At 40.1% G+C, this 27,493-nt stretch overlaps 1 protein-coding gene and 1 non-coding gene across 2 annotated transcripts; both read right to left on the reverse strand.

Annotated features, from left to right (window-relative positions):
* Window positions 1–6,794: 6,794 nt before the first annotated feature.
* Window positions 6,795–9,141, reverse strand: LOC150031738 (uncharacterized). The gene is made up of 8 exons (XM_090308262.1): window positions 9,080–9,141; window positions 8,638–9,017; window positions 8,293–8,536; window positions 7,913–8,198; window positions 7,689–7,805; window positions 7,499–7,616; window positions 7,193–7,298; window positions 6,795–7,098 (listed from the first exon to the last, which is right to left on the reverse strand). Exons 1-8 carry the CDS (start codon window positions 9,139–9,141, stop codon window positions 6,795–6,797), a joined length of 1,617 nt encoding a protein of 538 aa, XP_090164388.1.
* Window positions 9,142–25,440: 16,299 nt separating this feature from the next.
* LOC150031739 (small nucleolar RNA R71) lies at window positions 25,441–25,547 on the reverse strand. The gene has a single exon (XR_016525641.1). It is a non-coding gene; the product is annotated as a small nucleolar RNA R71 (small nucleolar RNA).
* Window positions 25,548–27,493: the final 1,946 nt, after the last annotated feature.

The raw sequence follows: 27,493 nt of genomic DNA on the forward strand, positions 1-27,493 counted from the left end.
AAAGAGTTATTGAGTTTTAATTAGAATTTGACTAGAGAAAATAATGTTTTTTTTTTTTTTGAAAAAATCATTTTTATTTAAATTTTTTTATATAAAAAAAAACAAAGTGTTTCGACTTTAAAAATTATTTTGAGTAGTTATTAAATACTTTATTTTTTTTTTCAAAATGACTTATTTTCTAAATTAAATGCTTAAAAAGTTACCAAATACACCATTACACTGATTTAATACAACTAGTATCTTTTTGCATAATAAATAAATACATTGACTTTATTTCTATTTTCAGAATTAATAAAAGAATTTTTAGATACAATTCAAATATTCAAACCTTAATTTAGATAATAAGGCCACGTTTGATAATCATTTAGTTTTTTGTTTTTGTTTATGAAAATTAAATATATTTTATCCATATTTCTTATAATAATTTGCGTCTTTTTTAAGGACAATGTTTGAATTCTTAGCCAAATTTCAAAGACAAAAACTACTTTTTTTTTTTTTAGTTCTCAAAATGGAAGAAATTTGGATGTAAAAGTAGTGTCTAAAAGTTTAATTTTAAAAAACAAAATGGTTACTAAAAGAGGCCTGAAATTTCAACAAAATATTAACTTTGGCCTTTGTCATTAGGTCTTTTAGCAATCTTTAACAAAATTTTGGGTCCATTTCAAACTTAACATCTAGGGTCCGTTTGGATTAACTTGAGAAAAAATAATATTTTTGAAAAAAAATCATTTTTATTTAAACTTTTGATAAAAACTAATTGAAATACAATTGAAAAACTATTTTGAGTGCTGTCAAAAAACACTAATTCTTTAAAATGATTTATTTTTTAAATTAACACTTAAAAATGTATTCCAAACACATCCTTAATTTATGGGGATTTTTCAAATTCGAATTTCTATTCTAAATGCGAATGAAAAATGAAAAAAGAAAGAAAAAACCATGTCTAGTGATAATTCTGTTAAATAATTAAACATAATATACCTAGAAAACTATAATTAAAATAATTACTTTGATTTCTTTTCAGTAAAAAGTCTAATTTTTTGTTTTATCAGAAAATGACATTATACCATATGTAATCAACTAAAAAAATCAGGCTCCAACTCTCATCTCCATATGTTGAGTTAGCATATATATAATTAGGCTTGAAATTAAGTTTTGATTTTTATTAGCTAATTATTTAGCCTTTATATTTATAAATATATGTAGTCCCTAATCGATTGACATATATTTTTATAATATAAATTAAATTCTTACAAATTCTAAAATTGATATACTTAATTATTAATTAGTCAAGTTGAAAGAGTAAATGGTTATAATGTCGAAATTACAAATACCAAATTGTTAAACACTATAGATTGATTATAGACTAATTTTTTTTTATGAATGATATATATGTTTAATAAATTGAAAGTATATAAATATAAAATTAGGAGAAGGATTTTTTTTTTTCTTTTAAATTGAAAAATAATAAAGAAAGAGAAATGGATGGAAGAGAAAGAAAGCAGGGTTTTTGACTTTAAAAAGAGTCATGAGGTGAGCGTGAATGAAAGGTCGGCGTTGTAAATCAGGAGAAGTCCACGTGACACTAACCCTGTCGGTAAGAGCTCCACGTCAGCCACTTTTCACGGACTTTATTCCCATTTTAGTAATTTATGTTGCTATCAATATCACGTTTTTATTTCAAGGTTTACCCTACTCATTTTTTCTATAAAAAAAATTACTAAATTATTTTTTTTCAAAAATAATTAAACTCCTAAATTTTAAAAATCATCCGTGTATCAATTTTAATCGTTCATTTTATTAATCTGTTGTCCAACATTTGAAAAAATATATATGAATGTAAGAATTGATGCATGGATATTTTTCAAAAGTAATCTCAATGATGAGTTTAAATTGATTTTTTTTGTAGTCAAACACAATAAAACACAAAGATTAATTGACCATATCAACCTCCACAAGACAACATAACCAAATAGGAAAATGATCCTCGAATAATGAGATTGAGATTAAACTGCTACCCAACGTGCCAAATCATTAATAACTAAATTTTGAATATGACGAAACTGAAGATCAAGATGAGCTCCTAACACCCCGATCTCCTCAGCTAAAGATTTGACGAAGGTTAGTACCTCTTCCTCTCCTGATAAAACACGAATAGTTATTATACAGTCTAAATCCACCACTAAGAATTGTTGCACGCCCAAAGTCACCATTCGGATTCCTTCATCATGTTTAATTCATGCATTTGTGATAATTTAAGAGTTTAATGGATTGAAGGTCTAGTCCAATATATTGATTTTAAAATAAAATTTGAAGGAAGATGAAAATTAATATACTTGTAAAAATTTAAGATTTAAATGGATAAATTAACCCTTCTTTAAATTGATACAACTATTAAAGGATTTTTTTCCCTAGACAATCGACTTTTCTTATTAAATTGATTTTGAGGCTAATTTTTTAATTTATTAAATTTCAGATTTGTCAGTTATCAGTTTGATGTTGTAATTTGCTAATTTAAGATAAAAATTAAAGTTTAACATATATAATAGTCTTGTATAAACTTTAAAATTTTGAGTTAAAGTTTTAACAGTAAAAGAGTATAAAAATTATTTTTTCTGTTAAATTGTAACGATTCTATATTGAAAACTATTCTTTGGGCTTCCTAGAAGTATATATATATATATTCCAAACTTTAGCCAATAATTTTGAGAATTCATGCATCATAGTTTAGTAAAACTTTTTTTTTAAAAGAACATTAATAAAAGCTTTGAAATAAAATTAGAGAAGGTCACTCCTAAAGAGACAAAGCCCAAATTTGGGCACGGATAAATGAATGCAAAAGGGGCCTAGCAATATGCCAATTATGCCAAATTTTATTAAAAGAAATTAGACCCCACGCTTATATAATTGTACCATAGAAAAATGCTGGCACATGCCCCCTTTAATTTGTCACACTATATAAAATTTCTTTGCCCTTCTTTCTCTTATTCGTTCGTATCATAGGCTAACTCATGTAAATTCATTTACCTCAAATTAGATTGCTCTATTATAAATTTTTAAAAATTTGAAATGAAAAAATTGAAATCCCTTTCTGCATATACACCATATATAATATAAAAAAGTAAAAGTTTACTATATAGTCTCAATCTATATTAAAAAACTAAGATTCTCTTAGTCATTGAGAGCGTATATGTTTTTACTTATAAATAACAATATAAAATGTCCGTTTGGGATTGGTTTTGAAATCTTAAAAAGTTATTTTAAGATAATCTTAGCGACCTAGGCTGTTTGGTAAGATAATTTAGTTATTAATCTACTCACAATCATTTTTAAAATTGTTCTAACGTGCAAAAATTATTTGATGGAGGTTTTAGATTCTAGCTTTCCTAAAAATTTTGGTATCTTCCCTTTCTATCTCAAATTTTCATTTCATTAATTTATTTTCTCACGTTTATCCAAATTTTATTTGGTCCAAATTCTTATAACAATTTTCTTAAAAAGATATTTCATTTTTTTTAGTTAAACAACGATGGCTGCAAGTCAAATCATATATATTTTTAAATAATTATATAACTAAATTACATTAATTTAGTATTAATTTACCAAACACCCTAACTAGTTTTTTCTAATTTAAAATTAAAATTTTCCAAATACTCTTTTATTTCTATCTATAGCTGATTTTTCTATAAACACAACTACCAACCATTATTTTAAAAGCTACAATAATCCCAAATAAAGCATAAAATTGAGAAGAAAAAAAAAAACAAAGGTATTTAAGATCAATTGAGATGTTAAAGTACATGCGGGCACTTTTCTCTTACACCATCAATATAAACTTTCTTTTTCTTTATAACTCTCAATGTCTTTTATTAGTTCAATGCCTTCAATCAAAATGTCAAAGGTTCGAATCTTCCACCTCATCACACATGTTGAATTAAAAAAAAAGAATAACAATGAATAAATTTGAAGTCAAATTAATTAATTCTTGTAAATAATAAGGATGTGTTTGGAATGTATTTTCAAGTGTTTAATTTAAAAATAAGTCGTTTTGAAAAAAAAATGTAGTATTTGACAACCACTTAAAATAGTTTTCAAAGTGTGTTTTAAATAGTTTTTATAAAAAATATTTAAATAAAAATGCGATTTTTGAAAAATACTTTTTTCTTAAGTCAATCCAAACAGACCTAATATTCTTTTAATTACAAGTTCTCGACATAATTCATTTTTTGAAAAATTCGTATGGTCTAACCTTTGCCAATTAAATAGTCTGTCCATATGTTGTGTTAAGACTATTAACCTGCATCAAAATAATAATTTGTTTAATAGTTCAATAACAAAGTAGAATGAAAAATTTTAACCTCTTAATTGAAGATACATATTATATTAGCAATAGAAGGAAATTGTCACTTTAAACTGTAACAAGTAAAGTATTCCTATTTTTATATTTTTGAAGAGCATAATAATTCATAGACATAACTTAAGATTTAACAGCTTTGTATAAATCTGCAAAAAATTGCTTTTGGAGGGCCATGATTGATGAAATAGTAATATTTTGGGGATTTCTTCTTCCTCCTCTCTCTCTTTTTTTTTTTTTTTCCCACTTTGGAAGGAAGTGTAAAGAAGAGTGTAACCAAAAAAAAAAAAAAAAAAAAGGGAAAAAAAAGCCTGTTTGATGCTTCCTAAGGAACATGAAATCATGGTCTTCCTCCAAATAATGTCTCTCCAATTTCTTGTGAATGGGTCCCTTTAATTATTGTCCATTATAAAATTATATCCCTCCACTCACCATAGGTAATTAATCAAATATAAAAACATTTTTTTTTCTCTTGCAAAATAATACATTGAAAAACTTTCCAAGTTCCAATTTTTTTTTTTAAAAAAAATGGTACATTAAAAGGCCATCTTATTAACATTATGTTATAGCACATTAAATGGACTAAATTGTTATTTTAGTAAGGTTGAGGGATCAAAAAATGATTTTTCACCTTTACAATTTTAACCCTTACTCCCATTTAGTTTTCGTGTTAAAAAAAAAACCCATATATCTATGACTTTTAATTGTAAAAAAATGGTTGTTAATATTATTTTTTGCCACACTAAGTATAGTTCAAAGGCAATTTACAAATACAATTTCTCTTGAGGGTAGATGTTTAAATCTTCCTACCCATTTGTTGTATTAAAAAAAATAAATAAAACTATATATTTAGTTATATATGTGCTTCAATTTATATTTATGTGCTTTTAAATATCTTTTATTTTATTTTATTTATTGATTTTTTTTTTAGAATAAGTGATATTATTATACAACAACAAGGGGGATCCCACAGTCCGGGATCAAGACATCAAAGCAACAAAGCACACGCAGAGACATGGCAACAAAACCAATAAGATAAAACCAGAATAAAACCACACGTAAATGCAAACTCGCAAACCACCAGGGAGAAAGGTAAAGAAAAGAACCCAAAACCCCATAAACTAGGGACAACAACAAAACAGAGAACAACATAAAGTTCAAAAAGAAAAAACATTTGTAAACACACTAGATAAGACCAAGAAGGTCAACCCGCCAGGAAGCAGCACGAGCACGAACCGTAGAGACCATAAGGTGAACCAAAGCAGATACCGACCTCGGTCGACTTTCATGCAGCCGCCGATTACGCTCCTGCCAGATGTAGTATATGGAAGACTAGAAAACACGGAACAACTTACTTCGCACCCACTTACCCAACCCCACTCGGCACAACCAACTCAACTCTACATCCCAACCTGCCACCCGATGCGACGAACCCAACTGACGCAACACACTAGACCACACCTCTCTCCCAAACTCACACTCAAAAAATAAATGATCCCACGACTCCACACCTCCCCCACACAGAAGACACCCCCTTTGACAACACACCCCAACTCCTCAACCAATCCTACGTACCCAACCTGTCCCTCACAGCTAACCACGCACAGAAAGAGTGATGCAGAATACCACCCCCCGCTCGCAAAACACTAGCCCAAGACACCCTAGGACGACGAGGACGCATACTCTCCCATGCACTAGCAATAGAAAACCGACCACTAATATCCGACACCCAAACCTAATAATCCTCCTGCCTCACCCGAGGCCCTACTGCCTGGATAAGACCCTAAATCTCAAGTAGCTCCCAAGACACTGTAGGCCACCTCCAACCTCCCTTACCATCCATGAACTCCGACACCCGCACTTCCAAACTACTCCCTACATCATAAACCACCATAGACCCGTATGAATCCAAATCGCTCCCTCTGGCAGCCAAGGATTCCACCAAACAAAACAAGACCATCCATCGTCGATCATCAAATGAACCAGATGCTTGAATCTATCTCTACTTCGCAAGATAGCCCTCAAGCACCAAGACCTCCCAACCTCACTCCGAACAGCCCACAACATCCGTCCACAAAAAACATACGCCTCTACCCATGCCACCCATAGTGACCCCGATTTAATTAAGAGAAGCCAGAGCAGCTTTATAATAGCAGCCTGGTTCCAAGAGGCCACATGCTTCACACCCAACCCCCCTCTCCCAACGGCAAGCACACCTCATCCCACGCCACCCATACACCACCCCGACTCATTGCACTACCCTTCCATAAATAATTATGTAACAGACGATCAACCTCATGAGTTACACACGTAGGAAACACAAAGATGCTACACCAAAACACCTGAAAGGACTGTAAAACAGACCTAACAAGCTGCAACCTCCAAGCAAAGGAGAGTGATCGTGTTGCCCAACTTCTAATACGAGCTGTAATCCTCTGTATCAAAGCCGTACAATCACATCCTTCAACTGACCTGCCAATAAAGGTAAACCCATATACCTAACAAGCGACGAACCAAGAGAGAAACCCATAGACGCAGCTAGTTCCTCTGCCTCCCCAGACTTCACACCTGCAACAAACATGGAACTCTTCCCAACATTTGCAACTAACTCAGACAACCCTGCAAAATCTGCCAGGACCTGCCTCACAAACTCCAAAGAATCTTTCTCAGCTGCACAGAAAATCATCAAATTGTTTGCAAAAACCAAATGAGTCGGGCCCAAACGCTTACACCGATCATGGAACCTAAACCACACAGGAGGTATATTCAACAACCTAGACAAGACCTCCACCACCATCACAAATAAAAAAAAAAGACAACGGATCCCCCTGCCTCAACCCTTTCCTACCAGGAAAAAATCCTTCAAGGGAACCATTAATCATCACAAAGAACTTAGGCGAAGTAACACAAGCCTTCACCCAACTAACAAACTGAAGGGGCGTATCTATAGACAATAACACAACAAACAGCAAATCCCAATTTACTGAATCGTACGCCTTCTAAAGATCTACCTTAATCACACAATGCGGCTTCCTTCTGCCCTCCTTATAGCTCCCCACAAGCTCCTGACACAATAAAATGTTATCGAAAATAGACCTACCCGGAACAAACGCATTAATCTCTCAGCTAAGATCCTCGAGATACACTTATACACAACATTGCAACAAGAAATATGATGAAACTCCTCCATATGTTCAGCTCCCCGCCTCGTTGGGATGAGAGTAATAGCAGTAGAATTAACTCCACTAGGCAGGTAATAAGTCTAAAAAAAATCCAGCACAGCGTCACAGAAACCATTCCCAACCACACTTCAAGCAGCTCTATAAAAATCCACCGAAAACCCATCAGGCCCAGGAGCCTTCCCAGATTTCATCGAGAATAAAGCCTTCTGAATCTCTTCCCAACTCACTGGCCGACCAAGTGCCTCCACCCCCTCCTCGGACCAGCTGAACTACATAATATCCTCAATTCGGGCAGTAAGATCCCTATACCTCACAGGATGAGCCCCTAAACAACCCCAAAGAATTCTACCACCACCCCTACCACCCTATCATGCACCGTCTGGCGAGCCCGCCCAGCATCCACGACCGTAAATAAACTACGACGAGAACGAACACAATGATGAAAAAAAGCTGTGTTCATATCACCTAACTCCAGCCACCTCACCCTGGCCTTCTGTCGGAGCGACGCCTTCTCCAATCTCGCCACTAACCAAAACACCTCAGTGGCTCGAGCCGCCTCCGCATACACCGACTCTAAAGTAGGATCCCTTTCTACCTCATCCTGAGCAGCCTTCATAATCTGCCTGGCCACCCGCACCTCATCAGCTAACACAGAGATACACCTACCAAATGATGCACAAAAAACCGCTTCACTGCCTTCAAATTTCGTACAAAGCTAACCATAGAAGACACATCCTCAGACTTCTCCACACTGACCTGATAGTATCAATAAAACTCTCTGCCTCTGACCAATGAGAAAAATAACGAAACATATGAGGCGGCCTACTCCTCGTCTCCCTTGTAGAAACCAGAAGAGGGCTATGATCAGAAATCCCCCACTGACCAATCCTAACCTCCGAATACGGAAAAGCTACCTTCCATGCCTCATTAGACAAGCATCGATCTAACTGGCACAAGATACCATTCCCCTGAAGTTTACTAGTCCAGGTAAACCAGTTACCTGTCAAACCCAACTCAACCAGATATGCCTCTAGTAACACCCCATCAACTCCTCCATCTCTCTCAAGTTAGGACAACCACCAAAATCCTCCGAATTACTACAAATAACATCAAAATCCCCCAAAACAACTCCAGGAAGCTGCCACGAGGCACACACATCAATCAACTGAGACCACAAGTTCCTTCTCTCGCTCATGTGATTAGAGGCATATACAACATCAATATGTACCCTAGCACTAGATACAATATCCACTAAGGTTCCAGAAATGAACTGATCCTTACTAACATCAATAGAAAAATCATAGACACTCTTCCGCCACATCACCCAAATCCTCCCAACTCTCCGCACACTATAGCTACACACACAACTCCAAGCATCACCAACCCTATCCATCACTATACCAAAATTCTCGTGACGAACCCTCGTATCAAGCAAACAACAGAAAGTAACAGAGGAGGAAGCCAAAAAGTTTGCCACCACCCTACATTTGACAGGGTCATTCAACCCCCTAACATTCTAGGAATACCAAATCATGAACCTTACAAGAAATCACACCTACCACCTCCCACTGGGCCTTTGCCCAAACTTTCGAACATCTCATCCATAACAGACAACGGATCAGGATTTGCTTGCACTAGCGCCAATGCCAACGAGTCCCCCCCCTCCCATCACACAAAACATCAAACTGATTACGATCATCAACATGCTTTACAAACTCTTAACCATCCTTTTTATTAATGAGATGTGTCAAAAAAAAAAAACATGATACTTAAGAGTACAAATGTGTCATTAACGTCTTACTCAACAATTTTACAACCAAACTCTTTGTGATAGGGAAACCATTTTGAATGATTAAATAAATTAAATTACACGTATATAAAATTGGAAAATAATTTAAAAGTAACACTAAATAAATCAAAGCTATGATTTAGCATTCATGGGATTTATTCCCTTAAACAAAACGAGATAGATTTTATTTTGACTTGTTTTTAATCATGTGAATATAGATTTTTATTTGATAAATCAATATCCACTTTATCTCTTTTTGTATAATGTGACAATAAGATGAGATTTTTTTAATTTTTTAATTTTTACAATAAAGTGCATTGTGATTATTAATTGCCCATGATTATTGTATAGCTTCTCCAAGCAAAAAGATCACAAGAGGTAATTTTATTTTATTTATTTATTTTCTATTTTTGTCATTTCTTTTACCTTCATTATTTTATCCCCCACTTCAATATCTATATCCAAGGTTTTGGAAGCTTTTGTCTCATATCAACTCTTGGAGAGTCACATGATTTTGGTTCCATTTTCAGCTTTTACTTTTGCACATTGATTTGCTCTTTAATTTTTGGTTAAATTATAAATCTAATATGAGAAAATTATAATTGAATCCCTAAAATTTATTCTTTATAATTTGATAAATTTTTTTATAAATAATCCTTTAAGTAGGTTTTATAAAAAAAAAAAAGTTATGAAGATTAAATTCTAATCGTAAATCAATGGACTAAATTCTAATTTTCTTTAAATCATAGGGATCAAATTTGTTATTTAACTTTATTCCTTTTTCTCTCTTTTGAGAACATGAACAACATTAGTAGATCAAAATTCGAATCTATGACTATTAAGGAAAAGAAAGTAGAGATATCTTAACCATAGAGTTATGTTGATATTCGATGTTCGTGTTTTAATTTTTTCTGTTGTACTTATTATCAAGCTAACTACATGAGATCTTTTATCTAAACTTTTAGCAAAATGTTGGTAGGTTGTCGTCATATTCTAAAATTATCCACCTCACAAATGACAAAAAAAAAAAAAAAACCATTTATCATTTTTAATTCTCTATTTATAATAAACTCACAAAGAACTTTTGAAACAACAGAGAAGACAATATATTTACAATTCACTATATAAATGCATATATTTATATGTGCTTAACTTCCAAGCATACACACATTTTCATATCTTTGAGTGAAAATATGATAAAAGAGCTTGAAATATATTGTTTGACGTTGATATTTCTTTTAATTTTAATTTTTATATCATATATTTCCTCACCTGTGACAAATCATCACACAAAGTTTCATAAAGTGCTCCCCTCTATTTTTTCCATTCACACAGAGAAAATGCTTCAACCTATGAATCATTTAAGGTTGGAAAATATAAAAGGGCTTTTCTCCCTCACATCTTTTTTTCAAAGAGGGTATAAATTATATTTTATTTCATACTTCCAATTTAAAATTACAAAGTTTAGTCTCTATTAACTAACCTTCCTTCTATCAAATTTGTGAAGCTATTCATATATAGTATGTTTTTTTTAATGAAAACTCTTACGATAAAGTTTGTTCAATTTTAATCACTATACTTGTTTAATTTTAGTCAATCTTATATTTAGTTCTCACTACTAGTATATTGTTGGTTTTTTTTTAAATGTAATCTATTAGCATTTTTACTAAAAAAAAATTTGAGAACATATTCATATATTATATTTTCTTTATGAAATTTATAATAATTATTTAATCAATTTTTGTAAAAACTGACTTTGAGAGACTAAATATTAAGATTTATTAAATGTATATGGATTAAAATTAGATAATTGAAATTATAATGAATAAAATTGAATAAACTTTAAATGATAGAGAATAAAATAATATTTTAACCAAAATTTTATAAAAATTTAAAAATATATGAATTAAATTTATGAATATTTTAAAGTATAAAGACTAATTAATGGTATTGGTATCCATTTAATTATTAGAGATGGAAGACAAGAGAAAGTGTTCACGTGAAGGTGGTCCGACCCCATTTTTTCACAAGCATTTTGGCCATAGCCTACAAGAGCTTCTAAAAGTGGCATCACCACACCAATTTCCTTTAATTTCCCAAACTAATTTCTTTTCTTCAATAAATATATATATATATTTATATATATCCTAAGTGGTTTGGATTAAATGGAATATATTAGGCCAAAGTTCATCTCTATAAAAGTAATACATGGATTTTTTTTCTATGAAAAATTTTATTCATATATTCCCTCTTTATATTCGCGGTATATATTCTTTACTTTTTAAATTTTATTTCAATGGACTATTGAAACTTTCTCTTCGGTAATCATTTATCTTTTTACTTTTTAGCACATTAAAAAAGTTTTCTCTTATTATGGTATACACAACACGTTACCTTTGTTTGATAGAGTTTAACGATGAATTACAACACTATGAGATAACTAAAGAGTTGTCCCTTTTTGTCTAACAAATCATCAAGTTTTCTCTCTCGTGTAATCTTGAGACAAATAAATATTTGAAGATGGAAAAAGAAAAAAAAAAAAAAAAGAGAGATGTAGTTAGCTCTGGATCAATTTGTAAATGGTTGGCCTTTTTTCCTACCGATATTAATAGAATGACATTTTGAGTAAAATTCTCTTCCTCTTTCATGTTCTTATAAAATTTGCTTCATTTATATTGAAAAAAACAAAAGCAATAATATTATGAAATCGTGAATTATAGCTTAAATGGACGGACTAAGCAATTGACGGTCTATAAATCCAGCTAATCTCATTATTTCTAATTTGTAACCAAATAAAAATAAGGAAGGTTTATTTCTAAGTATTTTTTTTAAGTACAACAGGAGGTGGAAGATTCGAACTACGAAGTTCTTGATTAAAAATACATACCACATGTCAGTTGAACTAAGTGTGCTTTAGTATTTCCGAATTGTTCCTCTTCTACCATGATCAAAATACTATTTATTTATCTTATTAAAAGAATCAACTCTTAAATAATAGCATAGTATATATATACCACTCGTAGATATCATATAATACACAATGTGGTTGAGAATAATAGAGAGTCAAAATTTGTAGTTGGACAATAAAGGATTCCAAATCCATTTAAGTAGGTCTAGACAGAATCTTGATATAACCATTTATTTACATTTGTGACATACATTAATTATAATATTGAAATGGACCACATTAATACAAGTATTGGTTGAGTTTGATTAATTTTAAATATTTTTCTATATATTGTTTTTTCTAAAAAAAAACTTAATTGTAGTGAATGAAAATTACCCTTACTAATTAATTATTCATTAGCTTATTTTTTCTTAAAAAGGATTGGGTGTAATTAAATTACTAATTATTTAACAATGTATTATATATTAGGTGTAAATAAAACTTGATGAGCCAACAATTATAACCAATCCAGTCTAATTTATACCATTTTGGTTGAATTATGTAGATATATTAAATAGAAACAAATAAAACTTTATAAGTTGGCTTGGTTGATCATATCACTTAGAAATAGTTCAATTTGAATCGAATTAACTCACCAATAGTTAAAACTTTAAACAAATATTTATTTTACTTACAATAAAATTACGTTTAATTTATTTTTAATAAATTTAATTATATTATAAATTGGGTTACAAAGTTTAATTCAATGTTTGATAACATCTAGCGAGGATGGATGCCCAATTTTTGTGCGCGAACTTTTCGGCGACCGAAAATCTCAAAACGGACCCAGGGGTTCAAAACGATGAGAAAAAGCCGTGCGTGCAGAAAATTTTGAAAACGGAGCTCGTTTGGTGCCCCAAATGGCTATCGGGCCCGGAGGGGTGCCTAGGGCCTAATTTTTGTGCGCTAACTTTCTGGCGGGCGAGAATATGAAAACAGACCCAGGGGTTCAGAACAATGAGAAAAGGCCGTGCGCGTAGACGGTTTTGGGAACGGAGCTCATTTGGTGCCCCAAACGGCTATTGGGCCCGGCGGGGCGCCTTGGGGCCCAATTTTTCTTCGCGAATTTTCCGGCAGGCAAAAACCTGAAAACGGACCCAGGGGTTCAGAACGATGAGAAAAAGTCGTGCGCGCAGACGGTTTTGGGAACGGAGCTCGTTTGGTGCCCCACATGGCTATCAGGACCGGCGGGGTGCCTCGGGGCCTAATTTTTATGCACGAACTTTTCGGCGGGCGAGAATCTGAAAACGAACCCAGGGGTTCAAAACGATGAGAAAAGGTCGTGCACGAAGACGGTTTTGAGAACGGAACTCGTTTGGTGCCCCAACGGCTATCGGGCCTAGCGGGGGTGTCTCGGGGCCCAATTTTTCTTCGCGAATTTTCCAGTGGGCGAAAATCTGGAAACAGACCTAGGGGTTCAAAACGATGAGAAAAAGACGTGCGCGCAGACAATTTTGGGAATGGAGCTCGTTTGGTGCCCCAAATGGCTATCGGGCTCGACGGTGGTTTCTCGAGGCCCGATTTTTGCGCAAACTTTCCGGCGGGCGAAAATCTTAAAACAGACCCAGGGGTTAAGAACGAAGAGAAAAAGCCGTGCGGATGGTTTTGGGAATTGACCTCGTTTGATGCCCCAAATGGTTATTAGACCCGGCGGGGGTGCCCCGGGGCCCAAATTTTATGCGCGAACTTTCCGGTGGGCAAAAATCTAAAAATGGACCCAGGGGTTCAGAACGATGAGAAAAAGCCGTGTGCGTAGACGATTTTGGAAACGGAGCTAGGTTTGTGCCCCAAACAGCTATCGGGCCTAATTTTTGTATACGAACTTTCCGGTGGGCGAAAATCTGAAAATGAACCCAGAGGTTCAGAACGATGAGAAAAATCCGTACGCGCAGAAGGTCTTGGGAAAGGATCTCGTTTGGTATCCCAAACGGTTATCGGGCCCCGCGGGATGCCTTGGGGCCTAATTTTTGTTCGTGAACTTTCTAGTGGCCGAAAATCTGAAAACAGACCCAGGGGTTCAAAACAATGAGAAAAAGTCGTGCGCAAAGACGGTTTTGGGAACGGAGCTTGTTTGGTTCCCCAAACGGCTATCGGGCCCACTGGGGTACCCCGTGACCCACTTTTTGTGCGCGAACTTTCCGACGGACGAAAATCTTAAAACGGACGCAGGGGTTTAGAAGGAAGAGAAAAAGCTGTGCGTGCAGACGGTTTAGGGAACAGACATCGTTTGGTTCGCCAAACGGCTATCGGGCCCGGTGGGGGTGCCTCGGGGCCCAATTTTTGTGCACGAACTTTTTCAACGGGCGAAAATCTAAAAATGGACCCAGGGGTTCAGAACGATGAGAAAAAGTTGTGCGCACAGACGGTTTTTGGAATGGAGCTCGTTTGATGCCCCAAACAGCTATAGGGCTCGACAGGGATGACCCGGGGCCCAATTTTTATGCGCGAACTTTCCAGCGGACGAAAATCTGAAAAAACGAACCCAGGGGTCAGAACGAGGAGAAAAAGTCGTGCGCGCAGACGATTTTGGCAATAGAGCTCATTTGGTGCCCCAAACTGCTATCGGGCCCGATAGAGATGTCCTAGGGCCCAATTTTTGTGTGCGAACTTTCCGGCGGGCAAAAATATGAAAACGGACCCAGAGGTTCAGAACGATGAGAAAAAGTCGTGCGCACAGACGGTTTTTGGAACGAAGCTCATTTGGTACTCTAAACAACTATAGGGCCCGGTGCGATGCCCCGTGGCCCAATTTTTGTGTGTCAACTTTGCGATAGGCAAAACTTTGAATACGGACCCAGGGGTTCAGAACGAAGACAAAAAGCCGTTCGCAAAGACGGTTTTGGGAACGGAGCTCGTTTGGTGCCCCAAACGGCTATCGAACCCAGTGGGGGTGGCACGAGGCCCAATTTTTGGGCGCAAACATTCCAACGGGCGAAAATATAAAAACGGACCCAAAGGTTCAAAACGATGAGAAAAATCCGTGCGCTTAGACGGTTTCTGGAACGGAGCTCGTTTGGTGCCCCAAACGACTATTAGGTCCGGTGGGGTGCCCGGGGCCTAAATTTTATGTGCGAACTTTCCAGTGGGCAAAAATCTGAAAACGGACCTAGGGGTTCAAAACGATGAGAAAAAGTCGTGCGCGCAGACGGTTTTTGGAACGTTCCTCGTTTTGCACCCCAAATGGCTATCGGGCCCGATGCGTGTGCCCTTGGGACCAATTTTTGTGCGCGAACTTTCCGTCGAGCGAAAATCTGAAAACGGACCCAGGGGTTCAGAACGATGAGAAAAAGCCGTGCGCGCAGAGGATTTTGGAAATGGAACTCGTTTGGTTCCTTAAACGGCTAACAGGCGCGGCAGGGGTCTCCCAGGTCCCAATTTTTATGCGCGAACTTTCCGGCGGGCGAAAATTTGAAAAAGGACCCAGGGGTTCAAAACGATAAGGCAAAGCTGTGCGCGTATACAATTTTGGGAACGGAGCTCGTTTGGTACCCCAAACGGCTATAGCGCTTGGCGGGGGTGCCCCGGGGCCCAATTTTTGTGCACGAACTTTCCGGCGGGCGAAAATCTGAAAACAAACCCAGGGGTTCAGAACAATGAGAAAAAACCGTGCGCACAGACGGTTTTGGGAATGGAGCTTGTTTGGTGCCCCAAACGACTATCGGGCTTGGCGGGGGTGCCCCGAGGCCCAATTTTTGTGTGCGAACTTTCCGACGGGCGAAAATCTGAAAACGGACCCAAGGGTTCAGAACGATGAGAAAAAACCGTGTGCACAGACGATTTTTGGAATGGAGCTCGTTTGGTGCCCCAAATGGCTATCGAGCCCGATGGGAGTGCCCTAGGTTCAATTTTTGTGCGCGAACTTTCCGGCGAGCGAAAATATGAAAACGAACCCAGGGGTTCAGAACGATGAGAAAAGGCCGAGCACGCAGAGGGTTTTGGGAATGGAGCTCGTTTGGTGCCCCAAACGGCTATCGGACTCGGTGGGGGTCTCCCGAGGCCAAATTTTTGTTCGCGAACTTTCCGGCGAGCGAAAATATGAAAACGGATCCAGAGGTTCAGAACGATGAGAAAAAGCCGTGCGTGCAGACGATTTTGGGAACAAAGCTCGTTTGGTAATCCATGCGGCTATCGGGCCCGACGTGGTGCACTAGGGCCCAATTTTTTTGTGCGAACTTTCCGGCGGACGAAAATCTGAAAACAGACCCAGGGTTCAAAACGATGAGAAAAAGCCATGCGCGAAGACGGTTTTGGGAACGGAACTCATTTGGTGCCTCAAACGGCTATCGGGCCCGGCGGGGTGCCCCGAGGCCCAATTTTTGTGTGTGAACTTTTCGGCGGGCTAAAATCTGAAAACGGACCCAGGGGTTCAGAACGATTAGAAAAAGTTGTGCGCACATACGGTTTTGGGAACGGAGCTCGTTTGGTGCCCCAAACGGCTATCGGGCCCGGTCGAGGTGCCCGGGTCCCAATTTTTGGGCGCGAACTTTCCGACGGGAGAAAATTGAAAAACGGACGCACGGGTTTAGAACGAAGAGAAAAAATCGTGTGCGCAAACGGTTTTTCGAACGGAGCTCGTTTGGTGCCCAAATGGCTATCGGGCCCAGCGGGGGTGCCTCGGGGCCCAATTTTTGTTCCCGAACTTTCCGGCGCGCGAAAATCTGAAAACGGACCTAGGGGTTTAGAACGATAAGAAAAATCCGTGCGCGCCGACGGTTTTGGGAAGCTTGTTTGGTGCCCTAAATGGCTATCGGGCCCGGCGAGGGTGCCTCGGGTCCTAATTTTTGTGTGTGAACTTTTCCGCGGTCGAAAATCTGAAAACGAATCCAGGGGTTCAGAACGATGAGAAAAAGCTGTGCGCGCAGACGGTTTGGGGAACGAAACTATTTTGATGCCCTAAACGGTTATCAGACCCGGAGGGGGTTCTCGAGGCCCAATATTTGCATGTGAACTTTCCGGTGGGCGAAAATCTAAAAACGGACACAGGGGTTCAAAACGATGAGAAAAATTCGTGTGCGCGGACAGTTTCTGAAACGGAGCTCATTTGGTACCCCAAACGGCTATCGGGCCCAGCGGGGGTGCCCTGGGACCAAATTTTTGGGTGCAAACTTTCCGGCGGGTGAAAATCTGAAAACGGACCCAGGGGTTCAGAATGATGAGAAAAAGTCGTGCGCGCAGAAGATTTTGTGATAGAAGCTCGTTTGGTATCCTAAACGGCTATCGAGCACGGCGGGGTGCCCCGAGGCAAAATTTTTGTATGCGAACTTTTCGACGGGCAAAAATATGAAAACGAACCCAAGGTTTCAGAACGATGAGAAAAAGTCGTGCGCGCAGACGATTTTGCGAATGAAGCTCGTTTGGTGCCCCAAACGTCTATCGGGCCCAGCAAGGGGGCCCCGGGGCCCAGTTTTTATGTGCGAACTTTCCGACGGGCGAAAATCTGAAAAACTGACCAAGGGGTCATAACAATGAGAAAAAGCCGTGTGCGTAGGCGATTTTGGGAATAGAGCTCGTTTGGTGCCCCAAACGGCTATCGGGCTCGGTGGGGGTGCCCCAGGGCCAGATTTTTGTTCGCGAACTTTCCGGCGAGCGAAAATATCAAAATGAACGCAGGGCTTAACAATGAGAAAAAGCCATGTGTGCAGACAGTTTTACGAACAGAGTTCGTTTGGTAGCCCAAACGGCTATCGGGCCCGGCGTGCTGCACCGGGGCCCAATTTTTGTCCACGAACTTTCCGAGAGGCGAAAATCTGAAAACGATTCCAGGGGTTCAGAACGATGAGAAAAAGCCGTGCGCGAAGACGGTTTTGGGAACGGAGCTTGTTTGTTGCCTTAAACGGCTATCGGGCCCAATTTTTGTACGCGAACTTTTCGGCGAGCGAAAATCTGAAAACGGACTCAGGGGTTCAGAACGATTAAAAAAGGCGTGCGTGTAGACGGTTGTGGGAACGAAGCTCGTTTGGTGCCCCAGACAGCTATCGGGCCCGGGCGGGGTGCCCTGGGCCCAATTTTCAAGTGGGCGAAAATGGGAAAACGAATGCACGGGTTCAAAACGATGAGAAAAAGTCGTGCGCACAAACGTTTTTTGAAACTAAGCTCGTTTGGTAACCTAAACAGCTAACCGGCTCGACGGGGGTGACTCGGGGCCTAATTTTTGTGCCCGAATTTTCTGGCAAGCGAAAATCTTAAAACGGACCCAGGGGTTTAGAACGATGAAAAAAATCTGTGCGCATTGACGGTTTTGGGAAGCTTGTTTGGTGCCCCAAACAGTTATCGAGCCCGGGGGGGGTGCCACGGGTCCCAATTTTTGTGTGCGAACTTTCCGGTGGGCGAAAATCTGAAAACGGACCCAAAGGTTTAGAACGATGAGAAAAAGTCGTGTGTGGAGACGGTTTTGGGAACGGAGCTCGTTTGGTTCCCCAAACGGCTATCGGGCTCGGCGGGGGTGCCCCGAGACCTAATTTTTGTGCGCGAACTTTCCGGCGGGCAAAAATATGAAAACAAAATCAGGGGTTCAGAACTATAAGACAAAGCCGTGCGTGGAGAAGGTTTTGGGAACGGAGCTCGTTTGGTACCTCAAACGGCTTCGGGCTCGGCGGCAGTTCCCTGGGGCCCAATTTTGTTGCGCGAACTTTCCGGCGGACGAAAATATGAAAACGGACCCAGGGGCTCAGAACGATGAAAAAAACTCGTGCGCGCAGACGGTTGTAGGACCGCAGCTCATTTGTTGCCCCAAACGTCTATCATGCCCAGCCTGGGTACCCCGGGGCCCAATTTTTGTGCGGGAACTTTCTGGCAGGCGAAAATCTTAAAACGGACCCAAAAGTTCAGAACGATGAGAAAAAGCCGTTCGCGCAGACAGTTTTGGGAACGGAGCTCGTTTGGTGCCCCAAACGGCTATCGGGCTCGATGGGGGTGCCCAGGGCCTAAGTTTTGTGCGCGAACTTTCCGGCGGGCAAAAATCTGAAAACGGACCCAGCGGTTCAGATCGATGAGAAAAAGCCATGCGCAAAGGCTGTTTTGGGAACGGAGCTCGTTTGGTGTCCAAAACGGCTATCGGGCCCGGCGGGGTTGCCTTGGGGCCGAATTTTTGTGCGCTAACTTTCTGTCGGGCAAAAATCTGAAAACAGAACCAGAGGTTCAGAATGATGAGAAAAAGTCGTGCGCGCAGACGATATGGGAAACGGAGCTCGTTTGATGTTCCAAACGGTTATCAGGCCTGGCGGGGTGCCCTGGGGCCCAATTTTTGTGCGCGAACTTTCCGGCGGGCGAAAATCTGAAAACGGACCCAAGGTTCAGAACAATGAGAAAAGGTCGTGTGCGCAGACGGTTTTGGGAATGGAGCTCGTTTAGTGCCCCAAACGGCTATCGGGCACGGCGGGGGTGCCCCGTTAATTAATTTTTATGCGTGAACTTTCCGGTGAGCGAACATCTGAAAACGGACCAAGGGGTTCAGAACGATGAGAAAAAGACGTGCAAGATGACGATTTTGGGAAGCTTGTTTGGTACTCCAAACGGCTATCGGGCCCGACGGGGGTACCCCGGGTCCCAATTTTTGTGTGCGAACTTTCCGTCATGTTAAAATCTGAAAATGAACCCAGGGGTTCAGAACGATGAGAAAAAGTCGTGCGCGGAGACGGTATCGAAAACGGAGCTCGTTTGGTGCCCCAAATGGCTATCAGTCCCGTCGGGGTTGCCTCGGGGCCCAAATTTTGTGCGCGAACTTACCGGCGGGCGAAAACTTGAAAACTGATCCAAGGGTTCAGAACGATGAGAAAAAGTCGTGCTCAGACGGTTTGGGAACGTAGCTCGTTTGGTTCCCCAAATGGCTATCGGGCCAGGCGAGGATGCCTCTGAGCCCAATTTTTGTGCGCGAACTTTTCGGGGGGCAAAAATCTGAAAACGGACTCAGGGGTTCAGAACGATAAGAAAAATCCGTGGCGCAGACGGTTTTGGAAACAGAGCTCGTTTGGTGCCCAAACGGCTATTGGGCCCGACGGGGGTGTTTCGGGGCCCAATTTTTGTGGGCGAACTTTCTGGCGGGCGAAAATCTGAAAACAGATTCAAGGGTTCAGAACTATGAGAAAAAGCCGTACGTGCAAACGGTTTTGGGAATGGAGATCGTTTGGTTCCCCAAACGGCTATTGGGTTTAGCGGGGGTGCCCTGGGCCCTATGTTTGTGCGCGAACTTTCCGACGGGCGAAAATCTTAAACCAAACCTAAGGATTTAGAATGATGAGAAAAAGCCGTGAACAGACAGTTTTGGGAACGAAACTCGTCTTGTGCCCCCAAACGGCTATCGGGCCCGGCAGGGGTGCCCTGGGGCCCAATTATTGTGCGCGAACTTTCTGGCGGGCGAAAATCTGAAAACGTACTCAGGGGTTCAGAACGATGAGAAAAAGCCGTGGGCGCAGATGGTTTTGGGAACGGAGTTCGTTTTGTGCCCCAAACGGCTATCGAGCCTGGCGGGGATGCCTCGAGGCCCAATTTTTGTTCGCAAATTTTCCGACAGGCGAAAATTCGAAAACGAACACAGAGGTTCAGAACGATGAGAAAAAGCCGTGCCCGCAGACGATTTTTAGAACGGAGCTGATTTGGTGCCCTAAACGGCTATCGGGTCCCGCGGGGTGCCTCGAAGCCCATTTTTTGTGTGCGAACTTTCTGGCGGGCGAAAATCTGAAAACGAATCCAGGGGTTTAGAACGATGAGGAAAAGCCGTGTGCGCAGACGATTTTGGGAACGAAGCTCGTTTCGTGCCCTAAATGCCAAGAATTATATCTTATTGGCCTGGATTACGTTTCGATGTGGGTAGAGGAAATTGCATGCGTCGCAAGTGTTGCGGTAGTCTCCCAGTTCCTCAAGAAGAATATTTTCACTCATTTTGGCACTCCCCGTGCCATCATAAGTGATGAAGGATCACACTTTGTCAATCACAATATCAAAGAGTTGTTGTGCAAGTACGATATCCTCCATAAGGTGGCGACCGCATACCATCCGCAAACAAATGGTTAAATCGAAGTTTCCAATAGAGAAATCAAGTTGATACTCGAGAAGGTAGTAAAGCCTTCGCGGAAGGATTGAGCAATGAAGCTTGATGATGCGTTGTGGGCATACCGAACCGCATTTAAAACACCAACAGGCATGTCTCCCTATGCGTTGGTATTTGGCAAGGCGTGTCATTTGCCTCTAAAGCTGGAGTATATAGCATTGTGGGCGATCAAGAAATTGAATTTCAATTCAAAGCAAGCAGGAAAAGCGCGAAAACTGCAGTTGGTCAAGCTGGAAGAATGGAGGGTCAACGCATATGAGAATGCGAAGATTTATAAAGAGCGCACCAAACGCTGTCATGATAAACGCATATGCGCTAGAAACCTCCAAATCGGGTAGAAGGTCTTACTCTTCAATTCAAGATTGCAGCTCTTCCCAGGAAAATTAAAATCACGCTGGTCCAGTCCCTTCATTATCAAAGAAGTATTTCCACATGGTGCGGTGGAACTGATCACCGAGGATGGCAGTCGAACATTTGAAGTTAATGGACAACGGATAAAGGCATATTGCGAAGGAGATTTTCAGCCAGAAACAATCTCCACAAAGTTGAAAAACCTGGACTATCCCTTACTCAACTCTTGAACATTTAACTCTTCGTCATTTTACTATTATCAGTATTTCACCTATGCTATATATAAAAAAAAAAAAAAAAAAAAACTTGTTTTGTTTTAAAATCATTTGACCCTCTCTTTACCTGTTTACAAAGATCGAGGCACAGGATTGTGGAGATACTACAAGAAGGAACAAATGATCTAATTTCATCATCGCAATCCACAGAAGCAAAGATCGCCGCAAGGATGGATGCATCAATACTCAATGTGGGCGACAACGTAAAATTTGGAGGTGTACTCTTCCTTATCTTTATTTCAAATTTTGCGCTATCACATTGAATTTTACGTCTCAAAGTTTTATTACCACATCCTTCTTGATTACCACAATCATATAACATGTAGATAACCTTAGTAAGTTACCGCATGTTGATTCTTATCCAAGTATGATTTTAATGATGAAAAATATGCTTCTATCTCTTTTGTATATACTAGAGTCAACTTAAATCTTAAGATAGTCACCTCATGAAATATTTCTAGAAGTTAGAGGCTTGCTAGATTTATTTCAAACTTCCTTTACAACACATTCTTTGACCATCACATGACTTATTTTAATTCCTTTTGGTAATGAGGACATTACCATATTTTAAAATTGGGGGTGAGATATTTATTTTCGACCTTGCTATAAAAAAAATAATTTTGAGAATAACAACTCCACTGTCAATGCAATGGGAAACCCATGTTGATAAGATTTAAGTTGTGAAATGCACTTATCCGTAGTTGGATGTCCGCATGACACACATGGGGATAAGCCAAAACGAAAGTAAGTCACCAGGATCAACGCATAAATAAATGACCGCAACTCCACTGCCAAATCGATATGAGTTTAGTCTGAAAAATGAGTGCATTGCTCGTAGTTGGATGTCCGCATGACACACGTGGGGGCAAGCCAAAACGAAGACAAGGCACTTGGATCAGCGCAAGATCAGAAAAAAATAGCAATGAAGAAAATTTTTGTGCAAGGATAAATCATTTGACACCCCGGTGGAAAATTTTCTTTTTGAAATAAATCATGCGATGTTCCGGAATTTAGTAAAGTCCTTTTGAAAGTTAAGCTTGCAATCCCTAAGTCTTAAAAATATTTTAGGAAAAGATTTGAATAAGACTTAAGGAAATTCTGGCATATAGAATTTGCACGAAGTATCCTTGAGAAATCTAGGGAAAGAACTTTGCGGTTAACTTACTAAAGGAATATTTAGCTTATGCTTGAGGAGAAGCATTGTTTAAATTTTGGGGTGTGATAATGGGCAGAAATGCACGTTATCATAGTGCCAAGTTCTTAAACAATGTTGGATTGCGTTGATCTTTATATTTTTCTGTCCATTAAGCATAAATTCTATAATATTGCGGTCTCATGCGTCCAACGCATTAGAGCAGTTGATCTTTATATTTTTGTGCAAAATATGCGTTAACGCAATGCAAAGATTGCGATCATAGGAATACATTGGTCGAGCGCAACTTCACCGCAAGATTTTGCGTTGATCGTGCTCGCAAACATTCGACCAAAAATAATCACTACAACTTGGTCAGCGCAACATGGTGGGCGCATTCGGGTGAAAGGATAATTAAGATCGATGGGACAGAAAGATGACAGCAGTCGGATCCAAATTAAGTTGACAGCCGATAATGGTCACAAAGTACATTCAGCTTTATCAGTGACAATTATCCGGCGCATCAGCCAGGAATTAAAGCCGTCCCATCTGTACAACCGATAGAGAGAAACCGCCTTTCACCTTTATGCCTTATAAATACCAAGTACATTCTTCAGAGAAGGGGTTAAGCAGTCGATTACTTCATCACTTTACAAGTTCACGTCTCTGTCCATAGTCTTCTTTCATTTTAAGGTAGACGCAAGGAAGAAGGTGTGCCGATAGATCGTTCTGACAAGCTTGGAAAAGCACCGGAAGCTCCAACACAGAGAGAGGGCTGGCGCCTGTGGAAGCAAGAACATTTGTAGATCAGAATAAAGATTCAGTGTAAAAAGCCTTGGTCAGCAAGGAATTGCTACCAGGCTCTCTACCTTTATTTTCCATTGTCATTTTGTACTCAACTCAGTTATAAGAATGAAATTTCTTTCTCTATATCTGTTCACTCTCTGTTATTTAGGCATGAGTAGCTAATTAGTTGAATGGGTTGAGAAGTAGTTAGCTAGCATAACGAGGGAATCTTCATCTTTGCGATTATCTTATTTATGTATGTTTCATTCGTCTATTAGAGATACTCGGGAAAGTAGTCTAAAGACAGGATCTAGACTTGGGAAGGTCAGGTCAGAATCTAGGTTTGGAAAAACCAGATTAGAACGCATAAACAGGAGATAGGCGCTTAGGAATGAGCACTATTTGTTATTAATGCATCACATGCATCTTAGCAATAAGGTATGATTGTATGCAGTCACCTTGCTTTCATGCATTTGCATCAACGCATAGGACAAGAGTAGAGACTTAGGAATAAGCTCTATGGACATTTTGCATTCAACACATGCGTCCTAGACTTGGGAGCATCACATTTACATTGGGAAATGACTTGTTGTGCATGGTTGTAACATGATCGCAAGGTTTGACACTTCTCGAGTAACGCTAGCTAAAAGACCTTCTCAACCCGTACACTACATACTCATTGCATCTATCAACACAACTATCTTTCTCAAATCCGCTGCCTTTATTTACTTCTTTTCATCAACGCAACAACACACCCAACACTTATTATTTACTTAGTTACCACAAAGTTTTCATAAATATTACCAACATAACTATTTTTACAAGTCCCTGTGTTCGACCCTAGACTTACCAGGAAACTCAGAGGAATTTACACTTGAATTCCGCTGGGGAAAATTGAGTGCACAATGCAATCGATCAACACATATCATCCATAATTCCATTTAATAAAAACAACGCACCAAGTTTTTGGCACCGTTGCTGGGGACTTCGGCAAAATAGTTGTTAATGATAATTTTTGTGAATTCTTTGAAGAACTCTCAATCTCTGGCGAACTATGACCTGAAGATTGAGAGAACATTTCGAAGGAGACTCAGAGACCACGAACAACAACCACAATCCGACAAAGAAGAGATGGCGGAGCAGCCTGGAAATGGAGCACCAAACAACAACAATGTCATGAAAAATCCGATTCTGTTGGCAAACGATCAAAATAGGCCCATTAGGGACTATGCATCACTAAACCTCTATGATTTCTCTCCGGGAATCATGGGGCCTATCTTAGACTGTAGTAGATTTGAAATGAAGCCAGTGATGCTGCAGATGATCTAGGTTGCAGGTCAATTTGGAGGAAAGCGTGGCGAGGATCCGCATGCCCACCTCCGAAGTTTTATTGAAATCTGTAACACTTTTGTGTTCCCGAACATCTCTGCTGAAGAAGTTCGACTAACGTGGTTCCCATTTTCTCTTTGTAATCAGGCTAGGAAATGAGCTTATTCGCTCGAACCAGGAGAGATTACTTCTTGGGAGCAGGTGGTGGAGAAGTTTATGAAGAAATATTTTCCACCTATCGAAAACGCAAGACAAAGAAAGTTTATTACTAATTTTGAACAAGATATGGACGAATCGCTCAGCGATGCTTGGGCGAGGTTTAAAAGGTTGATCCGAGATTGTCCACATAATGGGCTGCCAGACTGCCTGCAAATGAAAATTTTCTATCACGGTTTGAATCCTGCTTCGCAGACCGCTGTCAATGCGCCAGCAGCCGGTGGTCTGCTTGACAAAACTTACGATGAGGCGAAGAATATCATGGACCGCATCTCCAAGAATCACGAAGACTGAAGGGAGAGTGACCATAGATTAAGACTCAAAGATTCTGACGCAAATAACGGTGTCATTGTTTCATTACAAAACCAAATGTCCGCAATGATGAATTTGATTCAAGGAATGGAGATCAACAGCCTAACAGCACAAGGTGGGCAGATTAACGCAATAAGTCAAAACACCACAAAGTGTGCGACTTGCGGTAATGGGCATACGATGGAAGATTGCCCGCAAAATCCACAGTCTGTATATTTTGTAAAGAATAACCCCTTTTCAAACACTTACAACTCCAGGTGGAAAAACCACCTCAATTTTGCTTGGAAGAACCAACAACAAAATTTTCAATTTGTGGCACAAAAAGAAGGACCACAAGAATTCTTTCAACGGAGTAATGGTCATCAGAGCAACCAAGAAAGTTTCCGTCAATCGGGCCCGGCAGGGTGCCCCGGGGATCAATTTTTGTGAGCGAACTTTCCGATGGGCGAAAATCTGAAAACGGACCCAGGGATTCAGAACGATGAGAAAAATCCGTGTATGCAGACGGTTTTGGGAACGAAACTCGTTCGGTGCCCCAAACAGTTATCGGGCCCGGTGGGGGTGCCCCGAGTCCCAATTTTTGTGAGCGAACTTGCCGACAGGCGAAAATAAAAAAATGAACCCAAGGGTTAAGAACGGTGAGAAAAAGCCGTGAGTGCAGACGGTTTTGGGAACGGAGCTCGTTTGGTACCCCAAACGACTATCGGGCCTGAGGGGGTGCTCCGGGGACAATTTTTTGTGCGCGAACTTTATGGCGGGCAAAAATATGAAAACGAACCTAGGGGTTCAGAACAATGAGAAAAATCCGTGCGCGCAAACGGTTTTGGGAACGGAGCTCGTTTGGTGCCCCAAACGGCTATCGGGCCTAACGGGGGTGCCCTGGGGCCCAATTTAGTGTGCGAACTTTCCGACGTGCGAAATCTGAAAACGGACCCAGAGATTCAGAACGATGAGAAAAAGCCGTGCAAGCAGATGGTTTTGGGAAGGAGCTTGTTTGGTGCCCCAAACGACCATCGGGCCCGGCGAGGGTGCCCCGGTGCCCAATTTTTGTGTGCGAACTTTCGGACGAGCGAAAATCTGAAAACGGACCCAGGAGTTCAGAGCGATGAGAAAAAGTCGTGCGCATAGACGGTTTTGGTTACGGAGCTCGTTTGTGCCCCAAACGGCTATCGGTCCCATCAGGGTGCCCCGGGGCCCAATTTTTGTCTGCGAACTTTCCGGTGGGCGAAAACTTGAAAACGGAAACAAGGGTTCAGAACCATGAGAAAAAGCTGTGCCGCAGACGGTTTTGGGAACGGAGCTCGTTTGGTGCCTCAAATGACTATCGAGGCCCACGGGGGTGTCGCGGGGCCCAATTTTTGTGTGCGAACTTTCCGGCAGGTTAATATCTGAAATCGGACCCAGGGGTTCAGAACGATGAGAAAAATCGTGCGCGTCGACGGTTTTGAGAACGGAGCTCGTTTGGTGCCCCAAACAGCTATCGGCCCCGACGAGGGTGCCCCGAGACCAAATTTTTGTGCGCGAACTTTCCGGCAGGCGTAAAACTGAAAACGGACCAAGGCGTTCAGAACGATGAGAAAAGGCAATGTGCGCAGACGATTTTGGGAACAGAGCTCGTTTTGCGCCCCAAACGACTGTCGACCTCGGGGCCCAATTTTTGTGCGCGAACTTTCCTGAGGGCGAAAATCTGAAAACGGACCCAGGGGTTAAGAACGATGAGAAATATCCGTGAGCGCAGACGGTTTTGGGAACGGAGCTCGTTTTGTGCCCTAAA

Source organism: Benincasa hispida, chromosome 12 (genome assembly GCF_027475165.1).
Source record: "Benincasa hispida cultivar pf3 chromosome 12, pf3_genome.v1.1, whole genome shotgun sequence".
Taxonomy (NCBI): domain Eukaryota; kingdom Viridiplantae; phylum Streptophyta; class Magnoliopsida; order Cucurbitales; family Cucurbitaceae; genus Benincasa; species Benincasa hispida.